This window comes from Cibotium barometz, chromosome 23 (assembly GCF_041138505.1).
Source record: "Cibotium barometz isolate CiBa-2024 chromosome 23, ASM4113850v1, whole genome shotgun sequence".
NCBI classification, from domain to species: domain Eukaryota; kingdom Viridiplantae; phylum Streptophyta; class Polypodiopsida; order Cyatheales; family Cibotiaceae; genus Cibotium; species Cibotium barometz.
The window spans coordinates 49,514,084-49,537,543 of NC_141068.1; the positions used below are offsets into that span (position 1 = coordinate 49,514,084).

The following is a 23,460-nucleotide window of genomic DNA, read 5'->3' on the forward strand; positions in this document are numbered from 1 at the left end:
ACCTCATAAATAGGCATTCCCCAAATACACTGAGATGCACAATTTCTAACGCACACATCCTAGACTTCACCATCCCTCCTCCCCCCATACTAGCTGACCATGACTCCGCCCACGCTAGCTTGCCCTACACCACATGCTCCACAACAAGTTTGCCAGTGGGATCCCAACCCCAAAATGGATGGTATGATGAAGAGTGCAAAACCGCCAGGCTTCACCTCTTACGCGAGAGGGAACTCAATCATCAGTCTTTTCCGCCTCTATCAAGCAAGGGAACAGTAAAATAAGCTACTCAAGAGTGTGTTGAAGGAAAAGGAAAACTGCAGAAGAAGCCAACGTTTAAGGGAAAGAGCCAGTCCTCATCAACTTGAGCATACTTTTGGGATTGATCACCTTTGAGGAATAGATTACTTTGACAATTTATTGTAATCATTCATTCTTATTCTTACAAGTTTTGAGTGGGATACTTGTGAATGATTTTGTGTTTTTCAAGTGTTCTGCTGTTCATAGAGAATTCATAACTCTATGTTCTCATTGCATTTGTAGCCAGGTTAGTCCAAGCAGACAAGCATAATTACATTCAGAAACCTCTTCTTTCATTTAGGAACCCCTTATTTAATTCCAGGATGCCATGTACCAAACCACATGTGCCATCATGTGCTGGCAATGGGTCAAACAGTTTTGGGCTACTCTTTTCTCCCCCTTCTAGGACGCCATGTACCAAACCACAGGTGCCGTAATGTTCTGGCAATACAGTCTTGGGCTACACTTGCTTCCTCCTATTTGTTAGACTTGGCAGGTACAGGACAAAAAATGTTGTTCTTTGCAAGTGAGCATACTCTATACTTCTAGACCAAATCTATAAGTGTCAACTTATCAAACATAGGCATACTTCAGCATGCTGCAATGAGAAGAGTTGCCTGGTTGTGTGATAGACAAATGAAACTTTTGTGGCAGGGGTTTCTATGAGCTATGCAGATATGATTGCCTACTAGAAAAAAAGGATTGAAGTCAGCTTAACACCAGCATTGCATTTCCTCTTTTACTAAATAGAAGAGTTTTAGGAGCTTTTGGCCACTGAATCATTTCAATCCAGAAACTATGTGTAGACTGTGTGCCAGTATTTTACTAAAAAGTGACAACTTTTGCACGTATGCTGCAGCTTAATGTTGCTATTTTGTCAAATTTTTACAAACCTGGGGTTGATTTATGCAGGAATTGGGACAGCTGGAGATTAAGCATGGACTTTTACAGCTAGCAGAGTCATTGAGCTTTTTGCACAACAATGCACGGCTTATCCATCGTGCATTGTCTCCTGAGGTATCTCTACTTTATATTTTGGAAGTTGTTAGGTCAGAAGGATTTGACAACTTACAGCTTCTGCATAATACATTATGGTTTCAGTCTTCACAATATGGTGAACTTTAGATTTTTTTATTTATTTGGTGAAATTTGAAAGAGACTGGACCGAACAAGATCCAAGGGACAAGATCTCAGGTTTGCAAGTAAGGAATCACAAACAATTAAGTAAGCAGTGCAAAACCACTACTGCAATAAGATTGTGTAAATACAGGACACTTAGACATGTACATTGAGGGATTGTCTTGTCCCCTTTCAAGAAGCATTTTCTTTGCTAATCTGGTGCCAGTGGCTCTGATTACAAGGACTGCAGGAGGATCTCAGATGGCTGCAATGAGCAAGCAAAGGCATGTGTGTCTAATAGTTGCCTTCAAGGCTGCTTGTAATTTTTGAGAAGGGGAACTGAAACAGGGCAGGAGGCTGGACCAAAGGGAAAATGACTCCAGGACTGCTTTGAGAGGGGGCCTGAAGCTGCTTAAATCTGCTTTAGAACATGTGTGCACAAGCAAGGCTGAGAAGTATGGAATGTTGTGTGAAGCTCTTGCATGATCTGGGAATACTTGAGATCCTGTGAGCAGCTTATGCTGGAGTGCTGATAAGAACATAAGTATTGCTTTGCTTATGAAGATGATTTCTTACTGGTTTGCTTTCTGAAACTTATTTTCTTCTCTATTTGTTTTTTTAAATAAATAAATGGGTAGTCTTAGGTTTGTTCAAATTAAATCTGCAAGCTCATTTTCTGAATTAAAGATCCTGAAGATCTTATACTTTTGGGTGAGTTTTGAGATTGGTTCCAGGCTGGAATCCGTTTCTGTTTGCCGTTCAACTATGCAATGAGGGCTGGAATGGGGGCTGAATGCTCCCCCCCTTTCGCTCTTTCCCCCTTCCCCCTTCCCTTTCCCTTCTCCCCTTTGTTTTCTCTTCCCTCTCCTTGTTCTGGTCATTGTCCTCATTGTCCTCCTCCTCTAGCTGGTCGTCTGCTGCAGGGAGACTCCTGAAAGGAAGAAAACTTCTAATGTGGGGCTTGATGTCCTTTTCACATGGCTGGGGCTGGTCCAGGGCTGCTTTTGGGCTGTAAATAAGCCCTAAAACAGGCTCCAAAACTTCCTTTTCTACAATTTTCACTGTTACTGCAGTCCGAGCAAATACTGCTCTATTTGTTCCTCGCGTATCATTCTCATAACCCTTTTTCCTCTAGGCACTGAAATCTGTCACCAGATATGACTAAGGCAGTGTCTGGGCTGAAGAGAGGATGCACAAGGTAAGGATACGTTTGTGATTTGAAGCGTTGGAGAACCAAGCTGCCCGAGCTAAAGCGTAGATGCCCAACGTTTGGGTAGGTATAACTTGGTTGAACACAATGCTAATCAATACACTTAAATACAAGATTTAATGGACAACATGCCTGGTACAAGAAGTAATTTGTTGAATTGACAAGAGACGCACAATGAGCCGGAACGGCCGGCCCCTTCCTCTATAAAGTATATTGATCTTGGGGGAATCAAGTATAGGGCATTTATGACCAAATTTCCATACCAATGCATATGAATACAATATTGCAAACAATGTGGTTGTCAGTGTAGCATTGCAACTCACACCACCCTCTCAAGTGCCCATGTTCCCTACCGTGTGTTCTCTATTATTCCACCAACACATGGTAGCAACAATCTACAAGAGAGCACGTAGGACAAGAGAACACTACACATGGTATGTGAACATGGAGTCCTGCTCCTCCCTTTTTCTACTTGCTTCCATATTTAAGCATCAAAGCTTACCAATTGCAAGCAGAGTTGATCAGAGCAGGAGTCTTCGCAAAGGAAGCGTTTGGAGTGTTGAAAATCTTCAATTTGTCGCGATCCTTCGCGACAAAAGTCTTCAAGAGGATGAAGGGAACCATGGGAAAGCTTCTCCTATGGTTTAACTTGAGAAAGAAAGGCTGAAATTAGGGTTTTCAAAAAAAAGACCAAAAATTACAGGAAATATAGGAGCTATTTTACTGAATTTCAGTCATTGGGAGTGTGTGGGAGAGTGAACACCACGTGGAAACACACTTGGAAGCTTGGAAAATACACTAGCATGGAGTTAGGAAGGAGAAAGTGCAAAAAATACAGCCAAAAGGTCTCAAGAAAGGGGGTGCCAACTTCTACAGAGAGAGGGAAGAGAGATATGGTGAGATGTCCACCTTGTGTCAGGTAGAGTGGACAAGTGACTTGTGGTGCAAGGTGGGACGGACACATGGCTGGTTGCTCCCTTTGTACAAAGGGCATAAGGTTTGGGCGGTGGGCATTGAGTTTTGTCCACCTCCTAACATCAGTGTGTGCGAACACAGGGCTGGTCATATTTTATACGTGAGTTTTGGTCGCCCAAAACTTAATGAAGTGTGTACACAGTCACTTATAAATTAATGCTAATTCCTAAGGCTAGGTTTATGACCAATACTTACCACTTGTCACATGCCACATAACCATGTCAGTAGATAGTTTCACAGGTGGGTGTCCCCTTGCCCGGAACTACACATTGGTCAGGCAAGCATGAAAACAGCATGCAAATTCAATAGGAAGCAAGCAGATAAATGTAATGCTATTCAATGTAGCATTGGTATGGACAATCCCTGTTCATGAGACTATACCAAAATAGACGTGCTCCAAGCAAGTACACGAGGTACCAGACCCAATAGAACACCAATTCTCCAGGCATTTCCGGGCATGTACTAATAGGCACAAGTCCTAGCGGAAAGCCAAGTCCACAATATCACATGAGTGGCATTAATCCTCGGCATATGCAACTGCCATGGACGTCCAATGTATATACATAATGAGAAAGCACGGGTGGACCAATTGGGTGGCTAAATGGTGACACCCCCCTCGGCTTCTAAACAGTTGTCCAGTTTTGAAAAGCATCCACGGCTGAATTTGCAGCCTCACTTTGCCCAGCCATTCGAGGGTGATAAGCATAGTCACCAGAAACGTTTCGGGGCAAAACGTTTTGGCCTTCGGCTAAGAAACACCAAGGTTTCAGATTTTTTTCTATATAATTTTGCATTGCTAAAGTTCCAAAAAATAGGAACTTTTAACTTTGAGAAACATTTTTTTTTTGAGAAACCAAAAAAATCAGGAGTTTCTGAAACGTTTCTTGCGTTTCAGGGTTTCAGGGTTTCTCACTCCAGAAACACGTTTTCATGTGACTATGGTGATAAGCTGGGAGGAGGCGAAGGTCGAAGCGAGGCGGTAGGGGGGGACGGGGGTGGGGGGGGTGAAGGAGGGGGTGCTGGCATCTCCTGGTCCTCAGTCGTCGCAGGGGTCTCCTCCTGGAGGGGAGCAAAGCTGTTCCTCACGGGAACCCAGTGATGCTGAGATTGTGGCTGCTGCTGCATCGGTCTTTGGGCGTGCTGCTGTGGCTGTCTCCCTCGACGGCGCCCCTGTCCAGGCTGCCACTCCGAGGTCTCTGTGGCATGAGCAGGTGTCCCGGAGGCTGCCTGCCGAGTCGCATCTGTGGGCGGGCCATCAGGGGCCCGCTGCTGCGGTGAAGGTCGGGGTCTCCTGCGAGGGCAGGCCTTGGCCAGATGGCCGACCTGCCTGCAAATAAAGCATTGGTTCGGGAGCCCCTAGAACTCCACTCTCTGATCAATCCATCCCCCCCCTATCCTAGGTAGCTGAATGACCTTCGGAAGGGAGAAGATGTCAGACACCAAAAATCTGACCGAAGGTAGCCCAGCTGCTCTGGCCACCACTGAAGCTGTTGTGGGGCCAGTCTCTAGCACCGAACCCACCAATGCTCCTAGCCTAGAAAGGAGCGGAAGGTACTCCCGGCGGAGTCCAGGGAAGCAAACTGTAACATGGAAAAGGTGCTCTCCCTGCTCAGCCGCTGCTGGGTCAAAGCCATGCTGCCAAGGTCTGAAGAAAGCCCGAGCACCCTTGATGTCAAGGGGACTCATGGCTAGGACCTTGGCCACGCTCTGGGCTGTCTCGAATTCGATCTGGTAGTGTCCACGGCCTAGTAGTTGAACGTCCAGGATCTTGCCCACATCTGCAAGAAGGCGGGCTTGGAGAAGACCCCGGATCTCCCCTCTGCTGGGGCGAGTGCCGACTATACGGCAGATGGTGGAATGTGCCTGGAGGCGTTCCACCTCTGCGGCGAGGCTCGCTTCCTCTTCTGGCGAAAGAGAAAGCCTGATGGGGGTGTCCTCAGGGGCGGGCGAGGGGGCTGCGGGGGAGTCCCTCTGAGGCGGGGCGGGAGGAGCCTCCATCAGTGTCTGAAGCTATGTCGAAGGCGGAGTGAATGCGGAGAGTTCTACAAGAACCGAGCTGCACACAAAGGATGGAGGGGGAAGGCGGAAGGCAAAAAGGAAGAAAACCCCAGGGGGGACGGAAAAACCAGAAAAGGAAAGGGGGGGGGGGGGGGGGGGGGGGGGGGAGAAAAGGCGACGGCGGCTAAAGGGGGGGCGGGGCGCTGAAGAAAGACGGGAGGGCGCGAAGGAGAGGAGCAGGGGCAGGGGACGGCGGCGCTACAGCGCTGGGGCGTGCAGAACAACCAGGCGGGGGGGGGGGGGGGGGGGGGGGAGAGCAGACGCGAAGGCGGGAATGGGGGGAGGGCGTGCAGTCAGCGTGAGCAGGGGGGGGAGCGAGAGCTTCAGCGAGCCGTTTTGGAGCTTCCCCCATCCCTCAGTTGCATGTATAACTCTTAAGCAATCATCGCCATTGCATAATCCATATAAGATTCAGCTTTCTTGGCCTTCAAATGAGCATGTAGTAGTGGATCCTCACGACGGTAGAGCTTCAATTCTTCTTCTTGTGCATAAAGAAGAGCCTGCATATGAGTAAGTGCAGTCCTTAAGGCTATCGACTCTTCTTCCTGCATTTTCTCTTTGCCATGGGACGGCTGTTCCACATGTTCTTGTTCCCTAATGTGCACCACATGAGTTTGCTCTTCTTGTAGAGCATTGGAAGCATGCATTTCATTGTCCCCGTCTCTTGTGTTAGCATCTTCAACATTCATTGTATGGCTGTCCATAGTGTTTTAAGTGTAGAGATAGCTAGTGTTCGCGGTGATCGTCTTTCATGATAGAAGGGAAAGAGAACCGTATGCTCTGATACCAAGCTACACACAATGCTAATGAATACACTTAAATACACCCAGATTTAATGGACAACATGTTCAATACAAGAAGTAATTTGCTGAATTGACAAGAGACGCACAATGAGTCGGAACGGCCGGCCCCTTCCTTAAATAAAGTATATTGATCTTGGGAGAATTAAGTACATAGTGTCTGTCATGGACATTTTTGACCATATTTCCATACCAATGCATATGAATACAGTATTGCAAACAATGTGGTTGTCGGTGTAGACTTGCAACTCACACCATCCTCTCAAGTGTCCATTTTCCCTACCATTTGCTCTCTATTGTTCCACCAACACATGGTAGCAACAATCTACAAGAGAGCACGTAGGACGAGAGAACACTTTACAGGGTATGTGAACATGGAGTCGTGCTTCTTCCTCTTGCTACTTGCTTCCATATTTAAGCAACTTACCAATTGCAAGTAGAGTCGACGATAGCGGAAGTCTTCGCGATGGAAGCGTTTGGAGTGTTGGAATCTTCAATTTGTCGCGATTCTTCGCGACAAAAGTCTTCAAGAGGATGAAGGGAATCCTGGAAAAACTTCTCCTATGGTTCAACTTGAGAAATGAAGGCTGAAATTAGGGTTTTCAATAAAAAGACCAGAAATTACAGGAAATATAGAGCTATTTTACTGAATTTCAATCATTGGGAGTGTGTGGGAGAGTAAAAACCACTTGGAAACACTCTTCAAAGCTTGGAAAATAGACCAGTAGGCTTGGATATGGAGTTGGGAAGGAGAAAGTGCAGAAAATACAGCCAAAAGGCCTCAAGAATCCCACTGCCTGCCTCCTGCGCCCCCCATCTCTCTCTCTCTCTCTCTTTTTTTTTTTTCGTGAAATGGTGTTTTATATTATATGTAAAATGTACATCAGCCACATGGCTCACACAGAACCTATGGCCCCAAACAAAACCCCCACAAAAGATCCTCTAAAGGATCATGACCATGCAAACCTGTACACTAATAAGAAAGCCTCCTAACCAAATAAACATCCCAGATAAAAGGATCAAAGATGAGCGAGCCGAGCCGCCGTAGACCATAACGAAATAACATCTGCATCCAGTAGCTGAGCTGAGAGAAGAGAAGAAAACTGCCAAAGCAGCAAACCGCGGATACGTAGAATGTGCCCATGTATTCCAGACAAGGAATCAAAAATGAACCCATTCCGTGTAGTCCAAATATGCCAAAGTCCTGTCCATCTAAGGAAATGGAATATCACAAGGTGGCTGTCTGAAGTAATGACTTGAGGACAAATCCCAAATATCCACTGATGAGCCGAAACAGTAGACCTCTCTATTGCCTCCCAAACGCGAGAGACAAAAGACCAAATCTGACGGGCCACTGGACAACTCATGAACAGATGCATAACTGTTTCAGTGCATGTTGTGTAGAAGAAGCAAGAGGCCAGTGTAATTTTACGACGGCTCAGCTGATCCCGTGTAGGTAACCCTCCCACCAACATCCTCCAAATGAAAACCTTACCTTGGTAAGGGAGCTTAGACTGCCAACCACGCATAAGAGTTTTCTGCCACCATGATTTAGACTTGTGCAATCCCCACACCTTATTGGCCTTGGCTGAAACCCAATCTTTCTCTGATACAAGCTTATGATAGACCTGGTTAGCTGAGAGTGATATCAAGTCACCAGATTTACATAGTGCCCAATCAAGCCAAGGCTGATCTGCAGATGGCCGAGGCAATGGAGTAAATGGCTCAACTCCATGCATGATGTCAACCCATAGTGGTGGCTGAAATGTCCGAGGAACCCTAAAGTGCTGCCGAATACGACGAAATGAATATGGCCTGTCACGACCAGGCATCACAGCATCTCGGATTCGAACCAAGCCTAGCCTGACCATGCGGTTGAGTCGTATGCGTGAAGCATCTCTGTCTGGCCAAACAATGACACGCGACTCCACAAATGTTTCGAATTGCAAAGAGTTCAAAAGTAGTCTTTCATGACCAGGATCCCACCGAGCCAGCAGTAGAACTTCATGCCAAGAAAGGAGAATATGTGATAAAATGTGTGATGAGCGAATACGGACAGGATGAGCCGCATTCACAATGTCCCACCATGAAGCCTGCACACGTGTCCGCCCATGTGACAATCCCTCCAACTCAATCAAGTCACGAGCCATGAATACCCAAGGCTGCTCTTGCAAACACATATCCTGAAAAAGCGCCCACCTACGCGCCACCATATGCAAGCGGACATCCAGTAAAGCAGCCCCACCCATTCTTTTGGGCGTCGTAATGTGATTCCAAGCTATCCATGTTTGACCCATAATATTTCCTTGCCTCTTCCACAGGATAAACCGAATGGGAGCAACCAAATGGATGAGAGATTTGTGCGTCCAAGGTAGCAAAGGCAAAAAATAGGAAATCATGCTAAGCATAATAACCTGAGCTACCTTAACCCTCACATGCATAGGCCACCCTTGAGCTTTCCAATACACAAATTTATCTGAGATCCGAGCAGAAATCCAAGCAAGAAGCGCTTGGGGGTCCACATCCACACCCACCGGATATCCGAGATGACGAACAATGTCTCCTGTATGCACCACACGGCCTTGCCACCCTAATGCCTCAAGATCAAATTCCGTGCATACAATGAGGGCTGATTTTGATGAATTTATTTTCAGCCCAGAAGCCAATGCAAAATTATTCCAAGCTTCCATTGCTCGATCTATATTGCCTTTTTCGGCCCTGAGAAACATAAAAGTGTCATCCGCAAGGGCTTGAGCAACCAATTGCTTGCCATGAGGGAGATGCAAACCAACCACTTCACCATGCGATGCCATAGCATCTAGGCGAGATAACATAGGATGAGTGGCAATGGCAAAGAAAAGAGGGCTAAGAGGACAGCCCTGCCGGAGAGAACGGGTGAGAGAAATACCATCCGAAAGTCCTCCATTGAGCATAATCCGCGTGATAGAGCCAGAGCCAAGTAAATGCACCAAATTAGCCATTTTGCAACCAAAGCCCATGGCTGTCATTAACTGAGAAAGGAAAGACCAGCTGACATGATCAAAAGCTTTTTCAAGATCCAGCTGCACCATCACAATCTCTTGCTTCTTTGCCTTGGCATAATCCACTCCAATTTGAACATTAAGAATATTATGCAAAATATTCCTGCCATGCACAAATCCATATTGATATGGATGAACAAGAGTAGGAAGCACCTTCTGCAAGCGATTGGCAAAAATCTTTGTAAAGATTTTATACATAATACCCATAAGTGAGATCGGGCGCCATTGAGCCAAAGAAGTGGGCGAAGGGACTTTGGGCAACAAACGAAGTATGCCCAACTTCCAATCGGCAGGCATATATCCCTCATCCCAAACCCTTTGACAAATAAGCGTCAAAGGCTCTGCAAGCTGATCAGCATATTTTCGGAAAAACTCATTTGTCAAACCATCCCAACCAGGGCTCTTTCCCATGGGAAGTTTGGAGAGAACAGCTTCCACTTCTCCTTGAGAAACAGGAGCATCAAGCTGAACCGCCACATCAGGGTCAACTTGATATCGTACTTCAGCAAACAATGACTCCCTTGCAGCCAGGACAGCCGGTGAGACATCCTCTCGAGGGGCAAGCAAATCTTCATAAAACCTGATGCAATGCTGAATAACCTCAGAAGGTTGAGTAACAAGGTTGCCTTTGGCATCCATCAGCCTAACAATATTCTCACGCATATGTTTTTGATGCAACTTATCATAGAAGCGATGAGATTGACAGTTAGCATCCCGCAAAGCATCAAGACGTGCAAGTAGTTTAAAGCGAACATATTGTGCTTCCTGCACCCTAGATAGCTCCTTTTTCAGCCATTCTATGGCATCCACAACTTCTGCATCCATAGAGTCAGTAAACATGAACGCCTGCAAGCCCTTTAAAAGCGACTCAAGGAGGGCCACATGCTGTTTTTGTATAGAGGCATTAGCAAGACCATAATGCCGTGCTAATTTCCGAGTGTTGGTAAGGAACACTGGCCAAGCATGATAATCAGCCATGGACACTCTTGTGGAGAAATGTCGTATCAACTGACGCATATAAACATCAAAAACTTCATGCTCCAAAAAAGTGTGATTTAAGCGCAAAGGCAAGCGTCCCAACAAGCCTTTATATGCATCCACAGGATGATAGACCATTTCAAACACAAGCGGCCAATGATCTGACAAAACCTGTTGCTGATCAACCATCATAGTAAGAACCTCTGGCAAAAAGAGATCTTGATGTAAAATATACATCCTATCCAGTCTAGCATAAGTGCCTCGAAACTGTTGTGAGGCATAAGTGTAACCCCTTTCATCTGAATGCAACCAAGACCACATGTCTTGTTTTAGCGACCTTGCTGCAAAAGCTTCCCACGCCTTTCTCTCCGGGCCATCCATTACAGAATGAGGCGACGTGGCTTGCTCCCTGGAGACACACATATTAAAGTCCCCCATCACAAAGCCAGGATGAGAGATTGAAAGGGCACACAAGTCATTCCATAGCAAACGGCGTGCACGAGCATTATTTGGAGCATACACCCCTAACAACCATAAAGGCGTATCATCCCAAACAATCTGTATCACTAGAAATCTTCCATGAACATCTTGAATCACAAGAGAAGGCTGAAACTGCGAACGAACAGCAAACATAACACCTGACTGCGAAGCAGGATGTCCGCTGTAGAAAACATGAAACCCCTTATATACATAGGCTTTGCCAGCCAACTTATGCTGCTTATGTTCAACTGCACACAAAACATCCCAACCATGACAAAAAGTTGTACGCTAAAGCCTGAACTGCTTTTGGCGCGAAGAAATACCCTTTACATTCCATTGTACAATTTTCATAAGCCTTCCCAGAAAAGGAATCAACAAGGCCGTGTACTAGGCCCAGGACAATCTGCCAAATCACGAACCTTTTGAAGCATTGCATTTTTAGACATGGTATTTGTGATCTCAGACTGCCCTTGGAGTTCCCGAGCACGTGTCAAAGGGTAATGACCATCCCATGGCGAGATGACCTCACCCTTCGAACCAAACACAAGAGGCAATTGTTGTTGTGCTTCTTTTGTTAGGCGACTTTTAATAGGATAGCGTTCTACTCTATCCACCCTAAGAGGCCCTGTACCCTGAGAAAGTTGGCCTCCCGGCCTCTCAATCCTGGTCTGTTGCTAGGCACCTGAACCCAAAGGGTGACGAGCATATGTATGTAAGGGCCCCTGATGAGTACGCAAAGGCCCCCGCCAAACAGCATCTGAGAAATCCCCCCGCGGGGCAACAAATCGTGTCTTTTTACCACGTACTTCCACTCATGGCTGCTCAACCTCATTCTGAACATCCACATGTACATCCATGTGTTGGGCATCATGTGAAGGAGCATCATGCTCATCTTCCACGGGCAACTGCCCATCAAGGATATCCTTTGTAGCAGCAACTTGTTCTTTCTTAGGACATTCGGAGACAAAGTGGCCCATCTCACCACATTTGAAACAGTGGCCAGCAAATGTATCCCACCTCAATTCATACATTAAAGGTTGCAGCCCAGCCATATTGACACGCAAATGTGTCGGCCTAGGTCTCCCAGTATTCCACAACATGCATAGACGATTTCTTTTTCTAGATGTCATTCGAGGCACCACCAAGACATCACCGATACCTCGCATGAGACTTGGTAAAACACGCCAAAACATTGGTGGGAATTGTTTCACTTCAACCCAAACTGGGCAAGCCTGGCGCAACATATCTTGGTACTCTGCCATAGGCTTCCACGGAACCACATGAACCAACTGCCCATCCAAAAAAAGTGGCACCTGCTCCAAGACTGCCCTACGGGCTTCCGAAGTGCGAAAAAGTATTTCATAAAAGCCTCTCGGACCATCGTAAATCTCCTCAAGTGCCTCAGGCGACACCAAGCGGCCCAGCCATGCTCTAAGACGAGGCAACAATGGAATACGCCCAGTAAAGAAAAAGATAGTAGCACGATCATGAAAATCTGCTAGCTGTTGTAGCAACAAAGGAGTCTCCATGCATACATCAGCCACACCACTATTATCTACTGCAGCCATTTGCACGCTATTTGCCTTCACATATTCTTGCAGAAGCTCACCAGTGATCTGCAGCAAACGTGCAAACTCCGGAGAAGGTGCCTGAGAACTTTCCTCTGCATTCTCTCCAACATTCACCGGAGTATAGCTTGCATCAACATCAACCCTTTGACGTTTTTGTTGCTCTGAGGCATCTGAAGCATAACCCACATCCTTCTCGATCATCTCCTCAATAAGATCCATGTTAAGGCTATTGGCAGCCATGTCGCCAACAACAACAGCCGGGTCATCGAAATCCATGTACAAAAGCAAAGAAAACTCGTTCTCTCAAACCCAAATTCAGCACCTGCTGCAGTGCTGGCTGGAAACTCTTCTGTACCTGCAGTACCTGCTGAAACCCTACTGTACCTGCAGTACTGGCTGGAAACTCTTCTGTACCACCTGCTGAAACCCTACTGTACCTGCAAGTCACCTGCTAGAAACCCTACTGTACCTACAGTACCGGCAGCTGGAAACTGTTCTGTACCTACAGTACTTGCGGAAACTATTGTACCTGGAACAACCCCTACTGTACTGCAGCACCTGCTGGAAACCCTACTGAACCTGCAGTACTTGCTAGAAACCCTAGTGTACCTGCTGTATTTACAGTAATACCTCTTGTTGCAAGCAGCTTCACTGATAACGAAAGGCGGTGTGTTGTCTTCTCTGCAAGGATGTCGATCACACATTGCGGAAGGGCTCGGTGCTTGTGCTCATGATCCAAATCTTACTCCAGTCACTCTTCTTGATTCATACGGCTGCTGCACCAGTCGCCGCACAGTTCGAATGGTGCCAAGTTGAAAAACCTACAGAAAAGCTACCTGCCTCTCTCTCTCTCTCTCTCTCTCTCTGTGCGGTTGCATCAGAACCTCTGAATGCAACCACATGCTGGCTGAAGATGGAAAAAGAAACTTTGTTGCCAAATTTTGGGGCTGAAATCTGCTCCTCTTGGCTACTCCAGGACTAGGAGAACGCTGGCTTATTTGGATGCTGAATATTTCTGGTGGACAGATGCATTTGAAATCTGTTTTGTCATTTTTCCCTATTTGTTAAAAGACTCTCTTAGGCTCATATTTAGGGTTCACTTGGCCCAACCACGTACCATGGTGAAGGCATTTATCTAGTATCTTTCTGGCCCATCACTGTCCGACCAGGTTGCCATGTCCACCTTTGAAATCTGCCCACCGGTTGGTCCACATGTGGGTGCTGGCCTGCTGTTCTCGGCCTGTCCAATGCCCAGGGCAGCCCGTTCCTAACAGGGGCTGCTAGGCTGGGGGATTTTCTGATCAGTAGGTGTGTCACGCGCATAGCTAAATCGTATTCTGGCAGCTGGCCCGGCCCTTTGTTGTACCTGCAGCTGCCTAATTTAATTGTCAGTACATGATTGTTATGAAGCATGGGTCTTAAGTTTTGATTCTATTTGAAAAGCCAAGAAATCTGCGTATATACTGTTTGATACATGACAGCCATCTCCGTAATAGATAACAGAAGGTCTTGCATAAATGCCAAAGTTTCTTTGCTTTTCAGGCAGTTTTCATAACCTCCTCTGGTGCTTGGAAGCTTGCTGGGTTTAGTTTTTCTTTAAGCGTGGATCAATCTGTGACTGATGCGCATGGCGGTGGACCATCTTTTCATTATCCAGTAAGGATCAAAAAAATGTATATCTTTTGTAGCAAGTAAAACACTCTCTAACATGACCTTTGTCTTCTAGATTGTTTCTTGTATTTATACAGTGTTTTAGTGTATATATTTATTTTTCCTGGTTTTTGAATGACATTTACATTCTTGAAGAAGCATGGGGTGGAGTAAGTTCTTTGTCGAGATTATAAGTCCAAAACCACCCTTGAGTCTGTCACTATCAACTGATGCAGATTCTATACCCTACAGACAGAGTTCACTACAGACTAGTTTGCTGAGAGTGTGGTATGCACTGGATCCACCTCTTCAGCTGACCTCTTCATAAGACCAAAGATTCTGGAGCTAATCATTGGATTAGCGGGCTTGGTAGTATGAGATTTTGTAAATAAGACGACATAACAATTTTACAACTAATGTAAGATGGGGCCTTGGGATATAGTGGGCTAAGGTTTAGAATTAAACTAGGCTACTAGCTATCTATAGCAGGTTAGCTATTTATAGTGGCAGTTATCACTATATAAGTGATGCTTGGGTTATCATTTGGTAGTCAGTTGTGCGGTGCTCTTCTGATGGGTTTGAGCCTAAGTGGTGTGGGATGCTGGTGCTGATTGGCATGTACCCATGGAGTGGGACCTTAGCCCCTATCTCGGGATGGGATCGAAGTACTAATCCTATGGTTGGGTGGTGAGCTTGCCTACACCCCTTTTATTTGGTTTCTCCAATCTTGTGTTGGACTGTGTTTAGGAGATCTTGGTTAGATAGGCCCGGGAGGCCTCTTACACTTGGTATCAGAGCAACCTAAATGCAGAGTTTGCAAAGGTCTGTGTGTCTATCATGGTATGATCTTGTGTCAAGATTCCCAAGTATTTCTTTGTGCACCACATTTGATTTTTTGTCTCGTCAGATGTATGCTTTCTAGGGTTACTACCAGGTAGATGTATGTGGATTCTGAGAGAGGGGGAAGAGGAGTCTCAACCGTATTAGGAGATGAGTCAAAATCTGGAACTCTTGTTCACCTTGGGTCCTCTCTGAGGGGTGTGTTTCTAGGGTTTTGGTACCTTGACATCTGGGCAAGGGGCGACCTGACATGTTTCTAGGGTTTTGGTAAAGAGACGTGGGCAAGGGGTGACCTGAGTGTGCAGCCAAGGCTGTACTCAGCCTGTGCGAAACACGACAGCAGGGATGTAGGTGCATAAGCATGGCATGGGACTGGTTGATGCAGCAGCACATGAACAGAGTGGCGGAGCAAAACAGCCAGACTGTTGGCGCAGCACAGAGGGCTGGTCAGCACAGGACACAGAGAATCAACCAGGCGGCCAGCATAGGGGTTAGTGTAGAGCTAGAGCTGGCTGTGCGCTGGAAAGGCAGACAGCCAGGGAGTGCTGATAGAAGCAGGCCCCTAGGCTGCCAGAAGAGGCATGTAGTTATTTTTGGTTTCCTAAAAGAGGTAAACTTTTAAAAAAAGGGAAACTTTCTAAAAAAGAGAACTTGGCCACTTTTGGGGGGTTCTAGAAAGAGGCGCCCAGTTTTTGAAGGGGAAAAAGCATTATATGTTTGTTTAAAAAAGCTTGGGTGACCACCTATGTAATAGTGCACATAGTCCTTATCAAATCATCGACTTCGCACCTCTCTTCTTGTACACAGAGCTCAGGAAGACTTTGATGAGCGGTTTTCTCAAATTTTAGCCTATAGTTTGTTGTTTTTTCCCTCGCTTTTCTGAAAATTCAGAATCGACGCATGTCCATCTTCATGTTTTTGTGCAGTGATAGAGATCCACCCTTGCTTTTTTCTCTCTTCCATCTCTCATATCCGTGGGTGACATCCTGGCCCCTCCTATACGATTTGTCGGATCATGAGCGGGAACGAGAAGATACAGGGGCACATGTTGGGGAACTTGGCCCTGATACTGAGCTTGGCGACCTTGCCATCATGGTGGAAGAGGAGATAGTTGTGGTTGAGAAAGCTTATTTTGACAGCGAGATGCAGAAACTCAGAGCAGAGGTCTCTACCCTTAGGAACCAGGGTAGTGAGATTGAGGGCACATCTTTCAGCAGCTTCGTTCTTCATCCTAGTGGTTTTTTCAAGGGAGAAAAAGGAGAGAACCCAAGAGGTGGTTGATGCATTTTGAATTCCATTATCTCTAGGTCGGTTGAAAGATTCAAATGGGGCAGGGCCTCTTGAAAGAGAAAACCTTGTCGTCGTGGAGAGAGCTTCGGAACAAGCCTTACTCCTTGGGCCAATTTCGAGCAGATGATGTATCACGACCACATCTACCGCCAACTCTGTGAACTTGTCCTTCAATCCCTGCTAACCACCACTTTGCACTCTGCTGAAAACTCCTTTCATTACTCACCACTCCACTGCCAAGCCCCCTTGTAGGATCAGGTCTCAAAAAAACAGTTGGTATGGCCACCTACTTTTGCCTCTTGCAAGAGCATGCAACCTTGCAAATCACAAAGCGTGAAGCACAAGGGATTTTCAATCCTCTTACTCATAGTTACCATTTTTAACTGCCCGTACACTTTATGAGTCAGTTACTGGCCGGCGGGTCAGAGCTGCAAGAGGTATGTCACTAGAGGTCACTAGCACTATTGGGGTGAAATAGAGCTGCCCTTTTTCACGGACTCTATTTTGGCTCTACGTTGATAAGCTCTCCGACTTAATTGATAGACTAGGCAGCACAAGCTTTACATTGGTAGTCACCTTGGTCCCCCTCTTGCTATAGGCAGATTGTTGGGATCAAGGTCTTGTCTATGTGTGTGAACAGCCTCTTAAGGCTAGATATGTATGGGTGTGTGTGAACGGCCTCTTATGGCTAGATATTATGTGTGTGTGTAGTAAGCAGTGATGCCATAGGTTATGCCTTGTGTCATTGCTTAATGTGATGTGACTCAATCAAAACATAAGGCTTATGCTATAAAAGCATTGTACTTGGTGGAGGATATTCAACTAAGAGAATCGACATTAAGTGCATTGTACTTGGTGGATGATATTCAACTAAGAGAATCAACATTATCCTGCCTCGCCTGCCTGCCTGCACTCTCGCGCGCTGCCTGCCCTTCGCCCCCCCTCCTGCTGCCTACCTGCGCCCCCCCCCCCCCCCCCCCCCCTCACGTTGCCTGCCCTTCGCTCTCACAAGCCCTCCCCCCGTCTCTCTCTCCTACGTATCTCTCCCTCCCCTCCCTCCCACCTGTGCGCCCTCTTGCCCGCCTGCACCCCGCCCTTTGTCCACTCCATCTCTCTCTCTCTCTCCTGAAGGTCAGCACCAACGTCATGGAGGCACATATGGAAAAGCTCGAAAAGATACTGAAGGATTTGAAGAAAACCACGGACAGCAACCTCAACACTGTCCAGAAGAGCCTCCTTGATCGCATTGCTAAGCTGGAGACCGAGGCAGAAACATGGAAGAAAGAAAAGGAAACAATGTAGGAGGAGATTGCCCAGCTTAAAGGCGAAGTAGCTTCACTGCGTGAACGCCCAGAAGAAGGGGAAATCCTCGAGGCAGACAAAGAAACCATGAAGGAGGAGCTCACCCAGACGATTACGAAAACCCTGGAGGCATAGTCACCAGGGAACGGGAACGGATATGGGAACGGGGGGCCAATCCGGAACGGGAACGGGACCCCTTGCAATCCGGAACGACACGTTATCACATTTCAATACACATGAGTAGACAAATATACAATTAAAAGCAGGCAAAAAGAGACAAATATACAATTGAAAGTAGACAAAAAGAGACAAGAATTTGATAGCAAACTCAATGACCTTGTTCATATTTAGAAAACCAGAAGTACAATAGCTTGTACAATGTACAGCCACATAGTGAAAGCTAGATAGCTAAGAACAAAGAAACCTAAAGTCCTAGGTGATATCAAATACGTGCAAAGATGTCAGCTAGATCATCCATAGATGCATCATGCATCGATGCAGGTGGAGGTGGAGGTGGAGGTGGAGGGTCGTCATCATCTGACTCAGACTATGGCTCCATATCTATGAAGCTCTCATGGTCAAAGTCACCACTAGCAACCTGGGCTAATAGTCGCAAGTTGGCTGACACATACACAAGGTCATTTGTTCTGGTAGTGAGTAGCCGATTTCTCTTCTTCGAGGCAACATGGCTAAAAACACTCCATAGTTGCTCAATTGGAGAAGAACTTGCATTCTGATTGAGAATGCGCATTGCAAGCCATTGTAGCTCTGGAGTACCCGATCCGTAGTTCTCCCACCAAAGAGCACCTCCCATAAGTGTCCTATCTTGCTGGGCACCTGCTGCACCAAAATTACCTGTCTTTGCTCTGTACTTTCCCAAATCAATTCTAATCTTGCTTCTCATCGTAGCATCAGGCACCAATCTGGCAAGGATTTTGTCCCAGCCATTTGTGACTTCTTCATCCGATTCCTGGCCTTTGCCTTGAAACTCTGGATCAATCACAAATGCAGCTGCATGCATTGGTGAGTGATATCGGTCCCACCTTGCTTAACACAAACTTTGAAGTTCTGCCTTCTTTGTTGTGTCGGGCTCCAAAGAAAGGATATTCTCCACCATCTTGTCCATGCCCTCATAAACTTTGCCAATGCAAGGTTTTTTCCCATCCACCATACGTAGCATGTAGATAATGGGCTTCGTAATGTTGACAACATGCTCAATCTTCACCCACAAAGGAGCATCCATGATGTGGGTGTAACAAGTTGTTCCTTGTGTGCTACGGGCAGTGGGCCACGTGCTCCACTCATCACTCACTACAAGCTGCTTGAGAATGTTATGGAGTGCAACTAGCCTCTCTAGCATAATAAAATTATATGCAAAACGAGTTTCCGAATATTTTTTAAGATCCAAGTTTGGGGATCTTTTCCTAAACTCGGAGAGGCTAAATGTGTGCCGAGTGATAAATGAAACTGTCTTTTCCCTTTGCTATGCATGGTGCTACCCATGAAAGACCATCAATGTCTTTCAGAAGATTATTCAAGCCATGTGCAATGCATGGAGTGAATGTGATGTGTGGATACCTTGCCAAAAGAAGGTCGCCTGCAGCTCGATTTGAGGCCTCCCCATCACCAATGACCTGGATCACATCTTGAGGACCCACTTGCTCAATTGCCTCTGCCCATTCCTCCACGATGACGTCGGCATACTTGCCCGTTGGAGAGGCATCATGGGAAGACACAAAAAACGTGTTCCCTCGAGAGTATGCGATGATGCCATGGATGGAGCGAGATTGGCTATCACTCCATCCATCACTAATGATGGAGACACCGTTGCGTTGCCACCCTTCCTTGACGTTTTGCATGGCTTGCTCAACAGCTTCCTTTTCCTTTGCCAAAAGCGTGGTTCGAAGGCTCTCCGAAGAAGGGGGAGTGTAGGTTGGTCCAAATTCAGCAATGAGACGAACCATTTCCCGAAAATAAGGGGACCTTGCCACATTGAAAGCGATGTGGTCATGGTAGAAGAACCTTGCAATAGCTGCATCCGCGGCTTCTCGTTTGCGTGGATTCCAAGAACCCGCAAGAGTTCTTTGCGTGCCTTTGGGGGGTGGCGGTTGATGCACGGAAGAAGAGCCTACGGATGTGGAGAAGTTGCTTGAAGGAGTTGTAAAGAATGATGGGTTCGCAGCCATAGCTCTTGGAGGAGGAGCACGAAAAATCACTTCATTATGCCTAGCTTCTAGCTCTCTTTTTCTCAGCTGAGATTGACAAGCATGGTTGGATTTCTTGTCCCGGCTCATGGATTAGGTGACCTCGAACTCGGTTGACTCCCCCATGTTTGGTGCTGCCACAATAGCGACATTTCCACTTCCTAGCTCCTCCGCCTTGATTGGCCTCAAGAATATCCCACCATGACCATGCTTCGTTCTTCTTGGCTCTCTTGGTTCCCTTAGGACGCATTATATGAGAGAGAGAGAGAGAGAGAGAGAGAGAGAGAGAGAGAGAGATTGTACTTGGCTATGAGAGAGATTGTACTTGGCTATGAGAGAGAGAAAGCTGTCTTGGTTCCCTTAGGAGGCATTATATGAGAGAGAGAGAGAGATATTGTACTTGGCTATGAGAGAGAGAGATTGTACGTGGCTATGCACACTGTACTTGCAGCTGCACTGTGCAGGATTTTATAAGTTCTCAGAGAGGTACGTTTTTTTTAAAAACGTTGATATTGACGTTTTTTTTTTTGAACGTGCCCATCTTCTTCTCTGGAGCAAAGAGTAGCAAGGGTGAGGAAGTGTGGCTTGAGCTTGCACATAGCAACAAGTTGTGCATTCATTAACAAGAGGCCGAACAACGTCGAGGTGCACCTTAGCCAAACGATAAACCACAGAGGAGAGAAGTTTCTCAGAAGAGCAACAAGAAATATCCAGGTGACCCATACAACAGATTTACAATAGCAACGCCTCAAGCCGCCGCACACAGGCTCCGACAACTCCTCAACAGCACCCTTCTTCTCAGCAGCACATCTGTAGAGAAATGAAATGAAATGAAATGAAATGTTATATTAACGTCTTCAAAAGGCCATAATGACCTATGAGACCAAAAGTTACATCATGGTGGATCTGATACAATGTCTGGATAAAAAAACCCAGAAAACCCAGAGAGAGAGAGAGAGAGAGCAAGGGAAACAGCAGCTGAACGCGCTCATGGAAGGCGGCAGTCTGTGAAGTCAATGTCATCACATTAGAGAAGCGCAGGAAGAAACGCCTTTGATCGTCTTCATGAGCAGACCACAATAGCAAAGGCAACAGTCAGCACCCACGACAACGAGTTCATGATAAGATTCTTTTTTTTTCCTTTTTTTTTTCTTTTTTTTGTTGTGTGGCTCAGAAGCACCCTAAGGTTCTAGCTTTGAAGTGTGGTGTGGATTGGCTTTTAGAAGGGCATGTTTTCATGCAAAGTGTAAAAAAAGGCTGGTTGGTTTCTCTTTGTAAGGCTTCTTAACCAAGCCTTTGTTCACATGGGGATGAAATTAAGTGTGTTCTTGGGCATAAGAAGTTGGGCATCACTGTCCAAATCACTTGTTGGGGGGACACCGGCATGGGCTTCATTGAAGGAAATTTGATTGACATGGGCTTCCTTGAGTTTCTCATGGGCTACACCATCAAGATCTACATCGGCAGGGACATTACCAGGACCATCATCAACAACACTGACAAAATTTTCATCAACACCAAAAATTTCACCAAGAATGTGTTTGATTGACCATGAGTCAAAAGTGCTTGTAATACGTGGCCTATATGAGCACACAATGTTATGTGATGTGTGGAGGGTCAGCTTGGGCTCTCGAACTCGCCAAGTCAAGCGAGTAAGTCTGTATGACTGCGCTTTTCAGTCCAAGTTCTATGTTGTTTTGTTTTGCTATTTTTGACCTAATCCTTTGTTTGTCTCTACCCTTGGGAACCCTAAATGGCATGTGAAACTAGAGCCATGTGATTTATCCTGGCATATGCCTAGATTTATCCTTGACATAGAATGAGGCAATCTCTTGAGGGGGCTTTGTTGGGATCAAGGTCTTGTCTATGTGTGTGAACATCTTATTAAGACTAGATATTGAGCTCTTACTAAGTGGCATTGAGACATCATTTCACCTACATGGGAGATCCAATGGATATGGTCACAGCTAACACTTGACTAGAAAACTTGGCATATGCCTAGATTTATCCTTGACATAGAATGAGGCAATCTCTTGAGGGGGCTTTGTTGGGATCAAGGTCTTGTCTATGTGTGTGAACATCCTCTTAAGACTAGATATTGAGCTCTTACTTAGTGGCATTGAGACATCATTTCACCTACATGGGAGATCCAATGGATATGGTCACAACTAACATATAACCTAGGAGTCACTTTCACTGGCATGATGTTCAACATGCGCCCTGCAGCCTAGGCAAGAGAGGCTATGCAACTATAATACTCCTCGAGAGACTGTGTTTCAGGCACACTTCCAGGAACCTAGCACTAAGGGATAGCTCTTTAACACCTTAGTAACCCATGCAATTATGTATGGTGCCCCCTTTTTGGGACCAGACCTCTGTGAGGAGGATTGAGAGGCTTTAGATTAAGATGATTTCCTGCATGATTTGGAGCAAACCCTCGATACCACACGCTATCATCTTGGCAAAGTTCAGAGCACCCTCCCTAGTGGTAGATGCACTTCTCCAAACGGTGACATACATACCTCGCCTCCACCTCACCCATCAAGATACTAACTGGAACATCCGGTTAGATCTCCTTAGCCTACATATCAACACCACAGGTTTTGCCCCCCCACAACCCATCCCGCCCGCCAACCCCCCGGGGCCCCCTTCCGGCAGACTACCCTCGAAGATGCAATTCTACAGTGACAACTTCTTGATGGGTCACAGTGGATGGATTCATTCAAAGGCCGAAATAACATGTCACATGACATGCGGATTGCGATTAGATAGATTCGGGTCTCAACCCACCACCTTAGAGTGGAAACACAGAGAGCAAAGGCAATTGCCAGAGCTGCTCCACATAGGTCAAGACGGAGGAGCACTACATATGCAGATGCCTAGTATTTTATGAGATCCGGGGAAGATTCCATTTCCTTCCCGAGATGGGTTCGATCCATTGTCCAAGATCTTTGGCTTTCCCAACTAGCACTACTTAGGACATTACTTGATGGATCTCAACAAGCATCGAGAGTTACTTTTTAGAGAGATCAAAGGCCAACCCCAAATCCTTTCAGAGCCAAGGTTGCATTTAAAACCCGTTTTTTATTATTTAGTACTTTTTGGACTTCCGAACGTTTCAAACTTAAAAAACGTGTGTGTTCTGGTTTCTTCCCCCGTGTCCTTTTTTCTATTTATTATGTTCGGCGATCGCTTTGTATAGCTCGTTTGCGCTCATGACATCAGATAGATGTGACATTGTCATTTGATTTTGATTTATCATTTGTTTCTACTATCTACTTGAATTGTCAAATTCCAATCATGGTGTATTTGGGTATGTCTAGACATTGTTTATGTTGTGAGTGCTAATTTTGGAATTCTTAGATAGGCTGAAATGCTAGAATGTGACATGTGCTGACACATCACTCCTTGTCTATCAAAGGATATTAGATATAGACTTCGAGCTTTCTTGACCAATGTCTCACACACCAACACACACATATATATGATTTTAACATTGTAAAGTACGTAGCGTTTTTGATGTACTTTATCGATCGGCAATGTTCTATACCACGTACTAAACTCGTGCCGTTTCGTACGTTTGAAACTACCTTGTTCACAACAGACCATCACTAGCTTCTTCCAGATACAGGATGGCAGCAC

The 23,460-nt window shown here is 46.0% G+C and overlaps 1 protein-coding gene across 3 annotated transcripts in view; it reads left to right on the forward strand.

The window, feature by feature from the left end:
* Positions 1 to 23,460, forward strand: part of LOC147626046 (SCY1-like protein 2 A) — a 104,821-nt gene that overhangs the window by 48,245 nt on the left and 33,116 nt on the right. For 2 of the 3 annotated variants that reach the window (XM_086817609.1, XM_086817611.1), the window contains exons 2-3: positions 1,213 to 1,317; positions 14,075 to 14,188. In XM_086817609.1, the coding sequence (XP_086673735.1) occupies positions 1,213 to 1,317; positions 14,075 to 14,188 (219 nt within the window). The remainder of the gene's footprint in view (positions 1 to 1,212; positions 1,318 to 14,074; positions 14,189 to 23,460) is intronic. The other variant, XM_086817610.1, reaches the window with a different exon arrangement.